Source organism: Heterocephalus glaber, unplaced genomic scaffold (genome assembly GCF_053883595.1).
Source record: "Heterocephalus glaber isolate CG9 unplaced genomic scaffold, H.glaber_assembly_v1.0 deba00001465, whole genome shotgun sequence".
In the NCBI taxonomy this organism is placed as follows: Eukaryota; Metazoa; Chordata; class Mammalia; order Rodentia; family Bathyergidae; genus Heterocephalus; species Heterocephalus glaber.
In genome coordinates, this window is record NW_028258312.1 from 29,967,538 (window position 1) to 29,984,127 (window position 16,590).

At 45.3% G+C, this 16,590-nt stretch overlaps 1 protein-coding gene across 1 annotated transcript in view; it reads right to left on the bottom strand.

Annotated features, from left to right (window-relative positions):
• The window catches only part of LOC101708965 (uncharacterized), a 56,364-nt gene that overhangs the window by 11,662 nt on the left and 28,112 nt on the right, over positions 1–16,590 (bottom strand). Inside the window, exon 7 of the mRNA XM_004841640.3 lies at positions 3,694–14,117. Coding sequence (XP_004841697.3) covers positions 13,812–14,117 — 306 coding nt within the window. The 3' untranslated portion in view covers positions 3,694–13,811. The remainder of the gene's footprint in view (positions 1–3,693; positions 14,118–16,590) is intronic.

The following is a 16,590-nucleotide window of genomic DNA, read 5'->3' on the forward strand; positions in this document are numbered from 1 at the left end:
GCCAACACATGCACATTCTAGCATTACAGTAAACGTTTTTCTGACGCATTTACAGATTCACAAAAAAAGAGAGAGATAAACTGAAACATTTGGCTAAGATTGAGTTATTTCGCTGAGAATCAGCAATATTTCAGAAAGTGGTACAATGTAGAAATTCTAAATCTATTCTTTAAAGACCCTCAGGTTAGAGTATAAATTACTAGGAAAAGAAAGAAATGCAAATTGTTTATTATTTTCACATGTACAGTGAATTCAAAAAAATTGTACTTCTTTTGAAAACCATATGGTACAGACTTTCTTTTCATTAGGAGTGGTTTTGCTTGTTGTGCCAAGAGCTAAAAAGATGTTTTTAATAACCAAAAGCCATTTGTTATACAATATGTCTGGATCTAGCTTGTAAGGGAGATGAAGATGCCTTGGGTAGGAAATAGAGGGTGATGAAGGAGTTGTCTGAGATGACAGAAAAGCTGTGTGAAGTCATCACACTTAAAGACAGTTCCCTTTGCAATTATCTTTAACTCATGGTTGACAGGACTCCTTTGCAGTGTTCATTGAAGAACCACGGGAGGTCGCTGGGGCCCTTTTTGTAAATGTGGCCATGTTCTTTAAGAGGAGGAATGTAAAAATGAATAGGGTGCTGCAGACACCCTAAATGCCTAAGTTTTATACAAGTTAGCAATCACCCAACAGCAACCTGAGAGGACCTCCGAGAACATGGCTGGACTTTGAGCACGACTTCAAGGGAAGGGGTTAGGGTTTAGAGCTAAAATATCCCCCCAAAATCTCATGTGGGTGGAAAGTGATTGCACCATGGGAGCACTATACTCATCAGTAGATCATCTATTGATCAGTTCAGCACGTGATTGTATGTTAGGAGGTGGGGCCTGGCTGGAGATGAGCTACCAGGCACAGGACCTAGAAAAGTGGCCTCTTCTCCTTAGCTCTTTCCTGCTCTCTCTGCTTCCTGGCCACCACGATATGAGCAGCTTTCCTCTGCCCAGCTTTTCCACCCTGCCATTTCTGCCTTGGAGCCAACCGACCATGGACTGAACCCACTGGAAACGGTGAGCCAAATAAACTTCTCCTCTTTTAAATTGTAGGCATTGTACAGCGATGCTCAATTCATTCCAAATTCGGTGTTCAAACACTGAAAAGTTCAAGAACAGAACATATTTTTCTCATAATAATGGAAAACCAAATAATTGGTTCTGGGGCCCCAAAATTACACTTATAAATTCATTTTTCCAGGACTTTAACAAACTTCACAAGGATTTCTTTCTTTATCGTGGTTCTGTTTTCCTCTTAGGTTTACTCCTGATATCACTAACTTTCTTTGGAGTCATGGTTTTGATATTTTATGCAAATAATGTGCAAAAAAATGCACAGTGACAAAGGTTTTAATGCACTACATACACAAGCACTATATGTTGTCTGGGCCAGAGTGGCACTTAGACTGAAGTGTCACCCTTTGTGTCTGTGGCGAGGCACAACACGTGACTCACTCTCAGCCCCTACGGGTTTTTTCAAGTTGGATTTTTCAGTTCGACTATTGAGCAAAATTATGAACAACGAACAGATTTTTTTTTAAAACTTTGCTGTTCAAGTAGTAGAAAGTTCAAGCTTAGAGCCATTTGACAACTGAGATATGACTGGATTGGTCCTAGTGACAGGAAAGTGACTAAGACAGAAGAGGAACTCAGAAAACATAGGTTGTCTTTGAACATGACTTCAGTGGGAGGCCAGTATACTGCATCTGAGACTAGGAGAAAAAGTGATCCAGAAAGGATCAGCCACACACCTTTCACTAGACCCATGTTCAAAGAGAAAAAAAGAATATATCAAAAACTGGAACCATACCATGATGAAGTTTTCAACCTTTCATGGCGAAAAGAGGAAATTTAGGAAAATGTAGTATATTTTCTTCATAAAGCTAAACAAGTTATTTTAAGGACCGGTCCTTTATTGCAATATTAGATCTTTCCTATTTCTGAAGATAAAATATGCTTTAATCTATTGGATTGAACCACAAGAAATTGCCAATATTCAACATTTTTGACCTGCACAAACAGCAATTTCCTAGGGTTCAACCTAACATTAAATGGTGATGATGCTTGTATATGGGAGTTTCTAGTGGCCTTAGGTGTCAAAATATAGAGCTGCCAACTACGTGTCAGTACCTAAATTGGTTTTCTGAAAAGTTTTTAGTTCATAAAATCCAGAGAAATAGACACACAACTATAGATTGCCACTTGTGGGCATCTTAACTGGCAGTCTTCTAAATTTCAACTGCTGTAAAATAAAACAAAACAAAAGGAAGACAGACACAAATGTACAGATGTACAGATAACTTTACAGACCCTGGGGACTAGCTGCACAACAAGAAAAGGCTGGGGTTCCTGGGTTTTTGGGTTTGAGGAACAACATCAAGGTGTAGGAAATGGTGCCCTGGGCTAAGAACATCTTTCTAATCTCCTTCCCCAGCCTGTCAATTGAAGGAAAAAGGAACTTGCTGGTCACCTCCCAATGGAAAGGTATAGTGTTGATCTTCCACTAGGCACTTACCTTAAAAATCTGTCCACGACTTGATAGAAAATAGGTTCCAGAAACTCAGGATCATGGCTCCTGCCAGCAGTAAACATTAAAAAGAGCAATCCATCCCCCTGGTTCTTACCCAAAAAAAGCCTAACTGATGCCAAGAAAAAGCACGTGAGTGTGTGTGCCTGTGCAGCGTGTGTGTGTGTGTGTGTGTGTGTGTGTGTGTGTGTGTGTTGCGAATCAGACCCAGGGCTTTGCACATGATAAGCAAGTGCTCTGCTACGGAGCTATACCCCTCTCCCCTAAAAAGATATTTTATTGGTCTTTCTGATCACTACTTAAGCACACCTCATAGGTCCACAGCAGACCAGCTGGATTCTCTGTGTGGGGAAATCAGACCTGCAGAAACTGAGCTTGGTCATTCAAGACCCAGGTGCCACTCTCTAATAGGCATGGCAAACTATGTGGAAATGGAGAAAGGAAGAGAGAAAAAACAAAGCAAACATGCAAAAGTGATGAGAGATCTTGTCCCAAAAGAGAGAGATGGAAAGACAACAGGGCAGAAAAAGCAGCCTCCTCTGTTCCATGCTGTAGGCCAGTTCCAAACCCAGTCATTGAAGAGTGAACATCCACCCAGGTCTTGGGATTCAGACTCTTAGGAACCATGGGAGAACTGAGACCAATTGTCCCTTCCTTCGGTGAGCCTGGGGCATCTCTAAGTGTTCTGAAGAGAAGATCCTCGCTGAGTGATAAGTGATCCACTTAGCAGAAAAAATGGGACCCTAACAAGAACTGGCTAAGCTGGCTCTATATTCCTCCTTCGTATCCCTTCTCTGCCGTGTGGCTCATCCTCTGCTTTTCTCTACTCTTAGATGGTAGATGTGATCATTCAGACATGAATGTAACTCCTAAGAACACACCTCCAACTTTGGTGGCAAATCAGCAAGCTTCAGTTGCACAACAACCATTTATTTAGCTTGTAATGTGCAGGTGGAAATTAGACCAATCCTGTCCAGGTGGTTCCTCAGGTCACAGTGGGGATCACTTAGACAGATGTGGTGAGGTTCTGGGTAGAATGGTTTCAGCTCAGAGGGTTTATCTTTCTTCCAAGAGCAGCACTCTCGTCTTTCAGCAGGCTGTCCCTTTGGAATCACTCACCTGGCAGCTGAGCTGTGTTCCAACAAGAGCAGATGCTTAGGCTCAGGATTGGTCAGCAGCACTTTTCCGGCAGTCTGTGGGCCGAAGCACATCCTAAGGCTGTGGAGAATCAAATTCTTGAGCAAATACACCCACTTCTCGAAGGAGGAACCACACAGTTAATTCACAGCAGATATGGGCCCCGGAGAGGAGTCATTGTGCACATTCTGCAAACAATCTACCCCAGGTGGCCTCCCAGCCCCAAAGGAGTATCTACAACAAAAGAGACACAGAAAAATGGCTTAATCTGTGCTGCTCCAAGACTCAGGGAGAAGAACTCTTCCCTTCCTCTACTGTCGGAAATGATTCTGACTACGACAGGGTCCATAGCCACATTTTAGGAGTTAACAAATGGATGGACAGACAGACAGATAGATAGATAGATATCCTTCCCCTAGAACTAAATATAATTAATAGAAGAAGGAATGAAAAGTGAAGTCCTGTGAGGCTGTACATGAGGAATGCATCTTGAAGTGCCGGGGCAGGCAGGGAGGTGGCACAGCACCACTGGCAGGCCCCGACTGATGAATCGCAGCAAGGACCCTTGGGAGTCTGGACCAGACCCATGCTACCCTATGCAGATAACAGCTTTGGGCTTTCTACTTGGCTTTAGTGGAAATGGAACACTTGACTCATGCCACCAAGCCGCCATGTGACTCCAGACACCCACGACAAAGTGGGCTTTGTCTGACTCACCACATCCCTAAAGTGAGCACGTGCAGCAGCAACACTCTATCATCTGATAGAAGTGGCACACAGAAAGCAGGCCAAAGTGGGTCCTGGAGACACCAGTAAGGTGCATGGGAAAGTAGCTTCTGTGCCCGGCCCCTCACCCCATGCCTCACATAGTTCTCTTTGAGTAGCTGACTAAGGAAGAAAAAGTATATGACTGGCTTACAGATGGTCCCACTTAATATATGCAGGGACACCTGAGGTTGAGTGACTATAGCCACAGCACCCTTCCAGTATGGCCTTTTGGACAACAGTAAAGGGAAATCTTCCTTACATATAGAACTTTGATATACTTGGTTGTTCGTTTTTCCTGACAGGAAAAGTAAGCAGAAGCAGGGCCTACTACACTCTGCAGTATTTCTCGAAGAGTGACTTGCCTGATAGTAATGGACTTGGAAGTTCAAGTGCCAGATCAGTAGCATAAATCACTGAAGAGAGACATTTAGACAAACCTCCCTGATTGAGTGCAGAATATAAAAATATGTGTGTGCCACCTGAATGCTCACCAAACCATGACTTCAGCAGAGGAGCATTTTCAGAGTAGGCAAGGTGACCTGTCCTGTGACTGTCAATTAATTTTTTTCTCCTTCAACTTCTTCATTGGCAAATGGGCTCAAAGAAAATGCCCATGGTGGCAGGAATGGCGGCAATGCATGGACTTTCACTCATCAAAGCTTATTTTGGACTCCAGAGCTGCTGAGCGCCCAGTCAGCCAGCAATGGAGGCCCCGACCGGCACCCTACTCCAGGAAGACCAGCCCGCCACCGGGTGGTGCATTACGTACACTGGACCACTTCCATCGTGGAAAGAAGCCACTTGGTTCCCACTGGATAAACATTTTACCGCAGACATGGACTTGTCGTCCTTGACTACAATGTTTCTTCTCCAGCCACTCTCTGTGGATTTAGAGAATGACTAATCCACCTTCGTGTTATTTCATAGCATTGCCCTGGCCAACATTTGTTCACAGTAAATTCAGTACAGCCAACGGGCACATGTTCATGAATTCACTGGTCTTCCTGTGTGAAGTAGCTGGCTTGATACAATGGAGTGGCTTTAGAAGACTCAGTCCTGATAGCAGCTAGGTGTCAGCATCTTTTGGAGCTCGAGCAATATTCAGAATGTACCATACATTCTAAATTAACATGCACTATGATCTTGTTTCTCTCTTAAGTGGGATTCATGAATCTGGGAATTAAGGAGCAAAAATAAGAGTAAGCTTTCTCACTACCTCCTAATGACTCACTAACAAAGATTTTGCTTCATTTGCCTGTAACTCAGGGCTCAGCTGAGTCCGATTTCTTAGTTCCAAAGGGAGAGACACTTCCACCAAGGGATAAAACAATCCTTTCATTCCACTGAAAGTCGGGACTGCTGCAGTGCTCATTGTAGTTATGAGTATGTCTTCTTTTTCTGATGTGAACATGCTCATGTCTGTATTAACCATTTTTTCCTTTCCTCTCCTATTCCTTTGCCATCTAACATGAAATGTATTGTTAACATATATCTCGGTATTGACGCTATGAGATATTAAGAAGAAGACTAAAAAACCAAAGAGAAGAATGAATATGACTAAAAACACAAAAGGAAAGGATTAGTACATCATCAGTTGTACACAGAACTGGCAAACATCATGTTAGGCAGAGGTGTGTCTTTGTTAATGTCATCATTTTAAATACAGGGTCTGCCCAAAAAGTGTATACACAACTCAGTAAAAGAGAAATAGTATGATCTTTTCCACAGATGCTGTTACCCTAGTGTGGAAGACACTGGAGGACATTATATATCACAGAAAACCCACTACACTGCCAGCCCTTAGAGAAGAAACTGAAGATGCATGCACAGCCATCTCAATGACCAAGGTCACCCAAGCTGCAGTTTGCCAAAGTAACAGACGTCTGAAAGTTAATGGGCACCACTTTGAGCACCTCTCGTAATTGTAACAGCTAAAAGCGACTTGCATTAATCTCATGGTATCTCAATAAATTTACTATTAAAATATTTATACAAGTTTTTCTTTTTCTTAAGTGTGTATACATTTTTGGTGGACTCTATATAGCTTCAATGAAGTGTATTTGAGTACTGAGCTGATGAAGGACAGTGATAGTTTCATAAGGTATCAATACAGCTAGGCTGAACTGTGTGTATTAGCTAACTTTTCATTAGTATAACAAAATAGGTTACTTACTCAGGTACTACTTTATAGAGAAATGATTTTTATCTTTGGCTTATGGTTTTGAAGGTGCAAAGTCAAAAGGCCACATCTGGTGATAGCCACCTTGCTGGCAGAGTGCTAAGCCGTCCAGGACATTACATGGCAAGAGACAGGGTGTGTGTGTCCATGCATGTGTGTGTGTATGCGTCTCCATCTGCTTCTAAAGCCACAGGGATACACTCATGAGGGTTGGACCCTAATGATCTCATCTTGTCTTAATCACTTCCAAAGGTCCTCCCTCTAAACACCATAGTCAGATCAAGTTTCTACCCCCTCAGCACCTCACAATGGAGACTAAATGTCAACACATAACCCCACTGCAGGGGCAGACTATATCTGAATCACAGTATTAGCCAGTTTTCCTGTATCTGGCACCTGGCTCCCAAAACTTAAAGGAAGAGGGTTTAGTTAAGCTTGTGGTTTTAGGGGATTCAGCTCATGGTTAGCTGGCTCCAAGGCAGAAACATCATAGTGAAAGGGGCTAGCAAGGCAAAGCTGCTTAGTTCATGGCTGCAAGGAAGTGGAGTCAGAGAACAGTGCCAGTGAAAAAGGGACATGGGACCATATACAGTATCCAAGGCCACACCCAGATTCACAGAAGTGCGATTCATTAATCCCCTAGGTGGCTTCCAAGCAAATCAAGTTGACACAATTAAGCTTAACCACCACCGCCACCGTGTTTCCCAGAATTTCCTTCCCTATTTCCCACCAAGGTGAACCATACCTAAGAGATATATTTGCAAGAGATTTAGCAGTTGGAGATGAAGCAATCACCGCATTGGTCTTTTACCTCCAGAGGGTGCAGACAACACTCAGGCCTGCAGCTTCTCTGCCTTTCCTTCAGTGTCTCCATTTCCCTCCCAGCTCATCGTCATGGGTCCCAGCTTGTCCCAACCATTTTACATCCATCTTCCCCTCCTAAATACCTGCCCTGAAAACTTCAGCTTCTAGTCACAGACACAGAGACAACAGGCTCACAAGGACTGTCTAACCAGCTTCCACATTCGTACATGATGTCAAATCTCCACAAAAATACTAATACATACGCATGCATACATATACAAATGTTTATACACACACACATTTATACAGGCTTCTCTTGGGCCCCTAGAGCAGGCCCTAGCATTGTGTCCTCATGATTGCATATTTTTGTAGAAGTTGAAGACTCAACTTTTTAGATGTTTAATTATTGGTGATTTGTTCTTGTTTTTCTTAATAAAGAATCACCTTCATGCCTAGATTATATGTGGAATTTTACATTTTCTTGAAGAAGGCCTTCTGCTTCAAAATCTGCCTCTGTCCCTGTAGAGTCCTTCTTGCACTTGAGGTCAGGTCAGAGCTGATTTCCCTGTTAATAATCAGACAACCTTTTTGCAGCTGGAGGAAGAAGTAGATGTAAACTACCGATGATTGGAGAAGGTCAACCGGTTCCGTGCTCTGACTACGAGACATTTAAACATGAAGTGAATCCAGCCAATTTAGTCCATATTCTAGTTTACATTAAGGAATTATCACTGTAAGAAGGAAAGCATACTGGGAAGCCTGGCTCAGCCTTGGAATACGTACATCCTCAAGAAGAGAGAGAGAGAGAGAACGAGGACCTAGCAGCTGAAGAAAGGAGTTGAAGGGTAACCAACTACACTTTGAACATTTGCCGAAATCTCTATGAGCATATTTTCCTGGACACTGGACAAAGAGCAAGAAATATTAATAACACATAAATCCCTAGATCTCACTAGAATGATTCACTGAGGCAGGAATGGGAATGTGCCTTTCTTGAGGAGAATTGGGAACTATTGAATAGGTTGTTAAGCCCAATGCCTCACATAAATGTGACGATAGATTTTTTAAGTCCAGTGATCAGTGATACTCAGGATGATGCCATTGGTGGAAAAAAACATTTTGGGAAACATTTATTACTGTAATAGCATCGTAACGTTCAAGAAACACTTTATCATTGTTGGAAATAAATCTTAGCTCCTTAACCAGAAACTATAATAATATGCACTCTATGGTAAACTATTTTATAAAGAACAATGAAAAATTCTTCATCTTTCTAAGGTTTTCTGTAACTTCTACATCAAAGAGCTAATGTGGATTTTTCATAATCTAAAGTTATAGACTTTCAAACATCTTTTATGTTTTTAACATTGTAAAATCATATTCATTTAACATAGTAACAGGATGGATGGATAGGTGAATGGGTGGATGGGGGGGTGGATGAGTGGATGGATGTGTGGGTGGATGGATGGATGGATGGATGATGGATGGACAGGTGACTGGACCTGTGGATGGGTGGACAGGTAGGTGGGATGGATGGGACAGAGGTCACTCAACAGATGAAGAGCTGTTATTTTTGACCTGGCTGCAGTTTGAGCTGGGTGACTTTAAAAAATTCTTATGAAGAAAGGCTTTTCTCTATGAGCATAATACCATATTTGAAGCATTTGGCTGTAAAAGATGAGATTCTTAGATCCAACCTCCATAAAACAGTTCTAATAAAGACTCAAATCGCTCAGCATAACAGAGTTTCAAATCCCTCATTGTGGGCTGGGAAGACAGGGTTTGTAGGTCCATGATATTAGAGCGATATGCAAAGAACTTAGAGGAACACATAGGGAGGACCACAAGATGGTAAAAATTCAAGACCAGAAGACAAACATGACCTATAATTAGGAATAAGCATTAGGTTTCCACGATCAGAGAACCTGGAATTACTTTGTGTCCCATGCTGGGATTTTCCTATTACTCCCCAACTTTCCTGTGATGCCCCTGCCCACAACAGGCAGAGCTTCAGGCACAGAGAGCAATGCAGAGAGATGAGGACCAAGCAGTGACTGAAACCCAACAGCGTCAGGAAATCAGACCTAGAAGAACCAAGAATGCAAGTCACTGCCACGCATGCACCCACCCACCTGCCTGCTGGATCTCGGCACATTAGGAGCAGACTTACTCCTCATAGTAAAGGGACACTTCTCCTTAAGACCAGACAATTTGGTGACCTCTGTTCCGAGTCACCAGCATCAGAGTTGCACAGGTTGCAAAAGAGTAAACTGTTGTATCTACTACATGTGCCCACTTACATATTTGCCCTGTTTTTCCTTAACAAAAATATCAGAAGATCCAAACTATGTTGAAAATTCTGTGAGGATCAGAGGTTTTACTCTAGTACTGCCTGGTCCTTGGAAATGTTGATCTCAGAGGGTAAAAGCATACATACAAGCATGGCAAGCTCTACCACACAGACAGAGATCTGAAATAAAGGCAGGCGTTTCAAAAGGTCACATGGAAAAGACAGCACTTGACTGGTTTCATTGTCTTTCTAATCTCTGAGACATGAGGCAGGGGTAGAAGGACAGCTGTTCAAGACTCTGTCCTAAGGCGGTGACCTTCTGTGTGCTCAGTTCCACTGAGGAAAGCCTCCTTCCTCTCCGCAGTCACCACAAGAACGGAACCCTGTGACACCAAGGCTTCACTGAGGGTCCAGCTCCAGCAAATCTCTCCCCTCCCTGCGGAGGGGATCCACTCCTTTAACCTTTCCTTATACCCTGGCTCCCTCCCTCTGGCCCAGCAGCTCCCAACCGAAAAGCAGTCAACTTGGTGGGGTGTCCATTCAGTGTGTTAGCAGTGATTTTTTACGCTTTGCACTTAAACCAGAGATTATGCCTGTAATTATTAAATCCTTTCTGAAAAACTGTACAACTTCTAGATTTAAAACCAACAAAGCAACAGGTAAAGTTTAATTTGCCTGAACCTCTGTATAAAGCTCCATCCCAATAGGAATCAGACAGTACCTTCAGGCTAGGGCATTGAAGGAGGGTTTCATTTAAAGAGAGCCATCTGGAAAGGGCCTGGTGGGGTAAGGAGAGCCCAAAGAGATGGTGTAGCGAGGTGCAGCTGGGGACAGTGGAGCTGTCGCCACCCCTGCACCCAGAGGCACAGGAGCAAAGCAGTTTCTCCAACCCAGAAGGGGAGGGTCACACGGAGGAGGCTCTTCTGGGAGGACCGTGAACCCTGGAGAAGGCAGGCAACCAATCCATGGCACACACTCTAGGAGAAAACCTAGGGAATCCATTCCCTGAGCTATGTCTACTCCCTCTTTTCTAAAGAGTATGATGTCTATCACTGACCTCCTATTGGGCAAATCTAAGAAATACACAATTCATAGTTCTTTCCTAACTGCACCTCTCCTCTAGCATGTGACATAGCTGACTCTTCCCTTTATCTTGAAAGTCTTTTCCCCCTTGGATTGCTGGGACACTATTCTTTCTTGGTTTGCCTTCTCCCTCTACGAATGCCCTTCGGCCCCCCAGTGTTCCTGTGCTGCTCTTTGACCTCCACCACCCCAGGATCTTGGGATCCTTACTGAGACAAAGGATTCCATTTCAAGGGTGGCATCTCCTACCTTCACCCCAAGCCTACAGAGGTCAGCCACCAGGGCAGGTGCTGTTCCAAAGTATTTCTCAGTGCCAGGATGAAGAGAACATCTTCAGAGCCATCACCAAGGAAAACCGTTAGTGAGAGGGGAAGCAGTTGACACTTTGTAAGTCCATTCCTACATCCCAGTTCCCTAAGTCGTTAAATTTCTTTCTCCATACAATTCCTAGGTATTTCTGATCTCTCTGTTTCATTTATCCCCTTGTAGAATCCGGGTTTTAACACAGTGAGCAAAACAGCACTCCCTGATGCTCTAACAAATTTAATCCTATTCTCTGGTAAGAGAAGCCATATCAAACAATTCAGTTCATCTCCTGCTCCACTAGCACCTCCAGAATCCATTCCTACCTGTAGTCTCCCCACCTTTTGCTGTTTCCACCATTTTATTCTCCCAGACCTGACTCTGCAGTGGGCTGCCTGGAACAGCCTAGAATGCGGCTCTGCCTGCCCAAAGACTGTGAGGAAAGCAGCACACCCTGGCCAGGTGTCGATCACTGAGGTTACCACAGGGTCTTCAACGCAAAGCAGGGGCAGCTTCATCTCCCAGGGGCTGGCTCTGCTAGCAAGAAAAACAGTGTGGAGTTTGAGAACTCGGTACTCTTAAAGTTGTCTAAGTCTCCCCAAAAGCTACTGTTGTTCTTCTCAAACTTTCTGTCTTGTCCTCAATGCTCTCAAGCCCATACAAGAGGCCTGATGAGGTGTGCATTCCACCTACAATGCAGGTCAGAATACTGCAGGTCAGACCTGGGTTTGGTTTTTAACTCAGTCAGCCCTTTGACAGGAGGTAAGGAATCCCATTCAGATCCGTCAGAGAAACTCCCCAGACATCTGAACATGGCTTGAGATGTCAATTTAAAATCTGAAGCTACTCTTTCCTTTTTGTAAACTATCCAGTTCTGTCAGGAGGATCTGCTTAGCCTATGGTGGATCACCCATGCCTAGGATGACTCTACCTGTCATCTGTCCATCCATCCCAGTTTGTCTGGCACCGCCCACGTCTAGGACCTTGGAATCTGTGAGGGCATTCCCTTTCAATTTCAAAAGTACACTAGTTAAATAAGAACCAAGAGAGATTATGTAAAGGTACAAATCTCCACTGATGAATCTCATTAAACTGTATACCTAAAATGTACCAATAAAATTAATTTTTTTAAAAAATTAGATTACACTTATCTTTAGGGTTCCTAGTCTATCAAACATACACTGACTCTGCCTATTTATTTCCAACTTCCATTTGGATACCCAAAGCAACAGCAGTGAAAATTTCACTCTCACTGCTAAACGGCGTGGCCTGAATGGTGTGGGAGATCAGCAGACCACTCTCTTAATGCTAACAGATTTTCCACTGATCTGAAGGCAAAGAGGATCAGATCATTAATCCAAGATTCTCATTCCTTGGGTCTGTTGCCTGCAACCATCCTGGCACTAACATCTACATAAATCAGGGTTCTTAGTTGCAGACTACAGAATTCCAAGGTAAGAAAACATACAGAAAATCACTATAAAATATTATGATCTTACAGAATCCTGAGAGCTGGAAGCAAAGCTACCTTCATGGCCAATACTGATGCAGCAAAAGAAATGTTCAACATAAGACTGCTCTGCCGTAAATATGGAGGGTCTCTCTCACCCACCTTCCCCTGAAGAGGGAACGAGACAGTCACCCATGCCCACAGCACACACAGGAGCCCATTTCCCTGCGGGCCACCCCCCAGTCCATTCCTGCCTGGGCTCTAGGCTCTCTGCAGGGATATCCTCTTAGCAGAGCCTGGGTCATGGACAGAACTGAGACAGGAAAATGCAATGTATGCTTACGTTTATGAGTTCTTTAACACAGAGGTGATTAGAGAGGCTTCAGTGAGTTGGACAGAGAATCAGTCTGCAGCGTCTACCATGAATTGCAAAGGATTCTGGACAAATCCGCAGGGGGACTCTGCCCTCTGAGGAAGGGGACTAGAGCTTTGTCTCACAGCTGTGTTGGTGGAGCAAGTCACCGTTCCTACCTAGCTCACGGCTGTGTCAAGTGCAGCCAGGAGGGCTTCCAGGGGCTGCATCAGGCAAGGGAGACGCACCCTGCACTGTGGAGTGGGCCCTTACTCCCGCTGCACGGAGGGACGGCATTGCTTCTGAGGCTCATGGGACGACGAGAAGACCTTCCCCAAGGCGCTCCAGTGGGTTGAGAGGCGCTGTCCCTCAAGGCTCCACAAAAGGAAGACTACTTTCTAAGAAAAACTAGGACACAATTTCTGAAAAGTTCAAAGTACGTTACAAAGCAGATTCTGTGTCGGATAACCTTAGGTTTATTATTTCTAGTCTTATCACAGTCACAGTAAGTTTTGTTTTCCTTTGTCCGTGTTTCATCTCTCTCCTCCCCGTCATCTAACCAGAAATACCATCTCTTCACTTTCAAGGCAGAACCCCTGCAGGGCCTTCTCCTTGGCCCGTCCATCTAAGGGGAAGCCGCAAAGCTAACTCCTTACGCATTTCATTTTCTCATTTTTGCTTGTTTTTTGGGGGGGCGGGGGGTACAGGGGATAGAACTCGGGACCTTGCACTTGCGAGGCAGGCACCGGGAACCACTGAGCTAAATCCCTGGCCCAGTTTTTGCTTGGTTTAATCAGGCCATTCACAAGTCCATCAGCACAGAAGAGAGGCTGCCGCAGGACCCGCTGTGGACTGGGGAGCAGGGAGGCTGTTAGACGTAGATCTTGCAGATCTGCAGGCTCTGCAGCTCGTAGCTCTCCTGGGCCTGGCTCCCAAGCAGCTCCTTCTCCTCGGAGGCTCGGTGAGCCCGAAGCTGGGGGAAGTGGGCAGGGGAGGCAGTGATGAACTCGTAGTGCCGGTCCAGCGAGCGCAGGTAGATGAGCATGTGCAGGGCGTAGGCCAGCACCAGCAGCAGGATGAGAGACACGGCCAGGCCGAGGAGCACGGCCGGCGACCAGGAGGGGGCACAGTCTCTGGCCTCGGCGAACCGCCCGCCCTGGACGGCAAAGCCCTGGATCTGTCAGGAGAAAGAAGATGGCCGTGACCTGCCTTCCCTGCAGAGGCCCGCGTCCCCCAGCTGCTTCTCACACATTTGCTGCACAACTGAAGCCCGTGACCTGATGACCACGACTGTGCTGATGGGACCGAGAAACTTGATTCTAAACCAGGACTGACCCCCAAGTACCAGGACCTGGGGTGTCACGGTGAAATCCAAGGCTCTGGAAGGAAAGCTCTTTCACTCTACTCCGTGTCAAGCCCTACCTGCCGTGGTGAGCCCCCAGGGCACAGCATGCTCCGAGCACGGTAAGTCCCATCAGGGTTTCATGCCTCAGGGCCCGGCCTTTGCCTCTCCTACCAGGAAGTCTTACGGGGAGGATGTCACGATTCCCAGCGAGGCAAAACAAGGAAAAATAAAGGCTCACACTGATCCACACCGTCTTGTTTAGCACCCTCAGGAGCCCATAAGCCAGTCCCCAAGGGACTCCTACTTTATGAGGGGGAACCTGAGGCACAGGGGCCTAAGCGACTGGCCAGGTGTCACATAACAGGACAGCAGCACAAGCCGTGAAGGTACAATGTGACTCCAGGCTTCTGGCCGTGGACTGAGACCCAGTGCGTCCCTGTGGCTCCTGCTGCCCTCTGTCTCTTCCTCCCCATCACCTCCTCTCCATGCTGTCAGGTGCACAGTGTCCCCTCTTATATGCAAGGGAGGTGTTCCGAGACCCCCACTGATGCGTGGAACCGCAAAGCAAACCAAACCCACCATAGCTGTGGGCTCCGCACGAGTGGATCCAAGGAAGTGCAGATCAGAAATATTTTTAAAAGTTGTGTTTGTTCTTCTCTTCTGTATTCCCAAATAATACAGTGCAATGACTATTTCTGTAGCATTTACTTTGCATTGAATATTATAAGAAGCCTAGAGATAGAGCACTACTCTGCTATAAAGAAGGAAAAACTTGAATCATTTGTAGGACACTGGGCGTACGCTGAGTGACACAAATCAGACATGGCTTCTTTTATATGAGCAACTGAAAGTATAAATAAAGATAATATAAATAAGAGCCGGGAATTTAGCTCAGTGGTTCCAGAGCCTGTCTCGCAAGTGCAAGGTCCCGAGTTCAATCCCCAGTACCAAAAAAAAAAAAAAAAAAAAAAAGATAATATAAATAAAAGATGGCTAATAGGAGACAGAGAGATAAAACTTTTCCAAATGGGAAGGGGGATGAGAGGGAGGAAAGTCGGACCGGGGAGGCAAAGGGAATGTAAAAAGATGGGCTGAAAAAGGAATTGAGATGTTGTAGTTCATGTACTAGCCCCTGTGAGATATGCAATCATTATACATCCAAGCGTGCACTAATCAAAATTTACAAGAACCGTGCATGGGAAGAGGTTCTATGAACATTGTGCCATCTTCTCTAAGGGACTCAAGCACTGACCGACTCAGGACAGTAGGAGCACAGGGTCCTATGTTCAGTCGCCACAGACTCCCAGGAGATGGCTGGATTGGTTATTCTCCTGTGCACACCCATGATAAAGTTCCATTTACAAACTGGGCACAGGAAGAGATCAGCAATAATAATCAGAACAATCATAATAACATCCTGTAATAAAGTGGTGTGAAATACGTGAACTGTTTCTGGAATTCTGTTAATATTTTCACGCTGGCTGAGGTAACTGAAGCCACAGAAAGTGAGCCCTCGAATAGGACGGGCTGCTCATGGGGAGCCAAGCCTGGCCCTCCCAGAATACTGTGCACGAAGCAGGATAGGTGTCACGTGTGCAAATAAGGCAGCTTGAGTCCCCAGAATCGGAAAAGGCTCAACCCGGCAACAGGCCCTGCTGTCCGCGTACAGTCGCTCCAGTGGAAGGGCTGGGCCCCACAGTACCTTCTTTCCCCCACTCGGCTGGCTTTATGGGGTAAAACCCTGCACAGCATCACGTCAGCCAGTCACCTGCTCGGATTTTAAAGGACACATACAAAACTTGAGTTAGCCTGGTGTAGTGGCACACGCCTGTAATCTCAGCACTCTGGGCGGCTGAGACAGGAGGACCACAAGTTCGAGCCCAGCCAGAGCAACTTAATGACTTAGCCACATCCTGTTTCAAAATAAAAAATAAAAAAGGGCTGGAGATGTAGCTCAGGTGAAGACCCTGGGTTCAACCCCCAGTACCACCAAAAAAAAAAAATTCAAGAGAGAAATCCTTTCCATGGCTTAAAGTGGGCATTTTAGCATTTTCCATAGTGAAATCCTTGTGCCCATTCATCAGGCCATAGGCCTTGCTTGCCAGTCGTCCATGCTTCAGATTGCAGCCCAAAGGGCCTCTGGGGGAGGCTGGCCTGGCCTCTCCTCAGACCGGGACCTGCAGAGCTGCGTGCTCCCAGGACAAATGACAGGCCCACTTGACTGCACCCCGGCTCCTCACAGGACTCTGAGAGCCTGGCAGTGAGCTGCCTGCATCCCGGACTGGCCATCCAGACATTCCTCAGG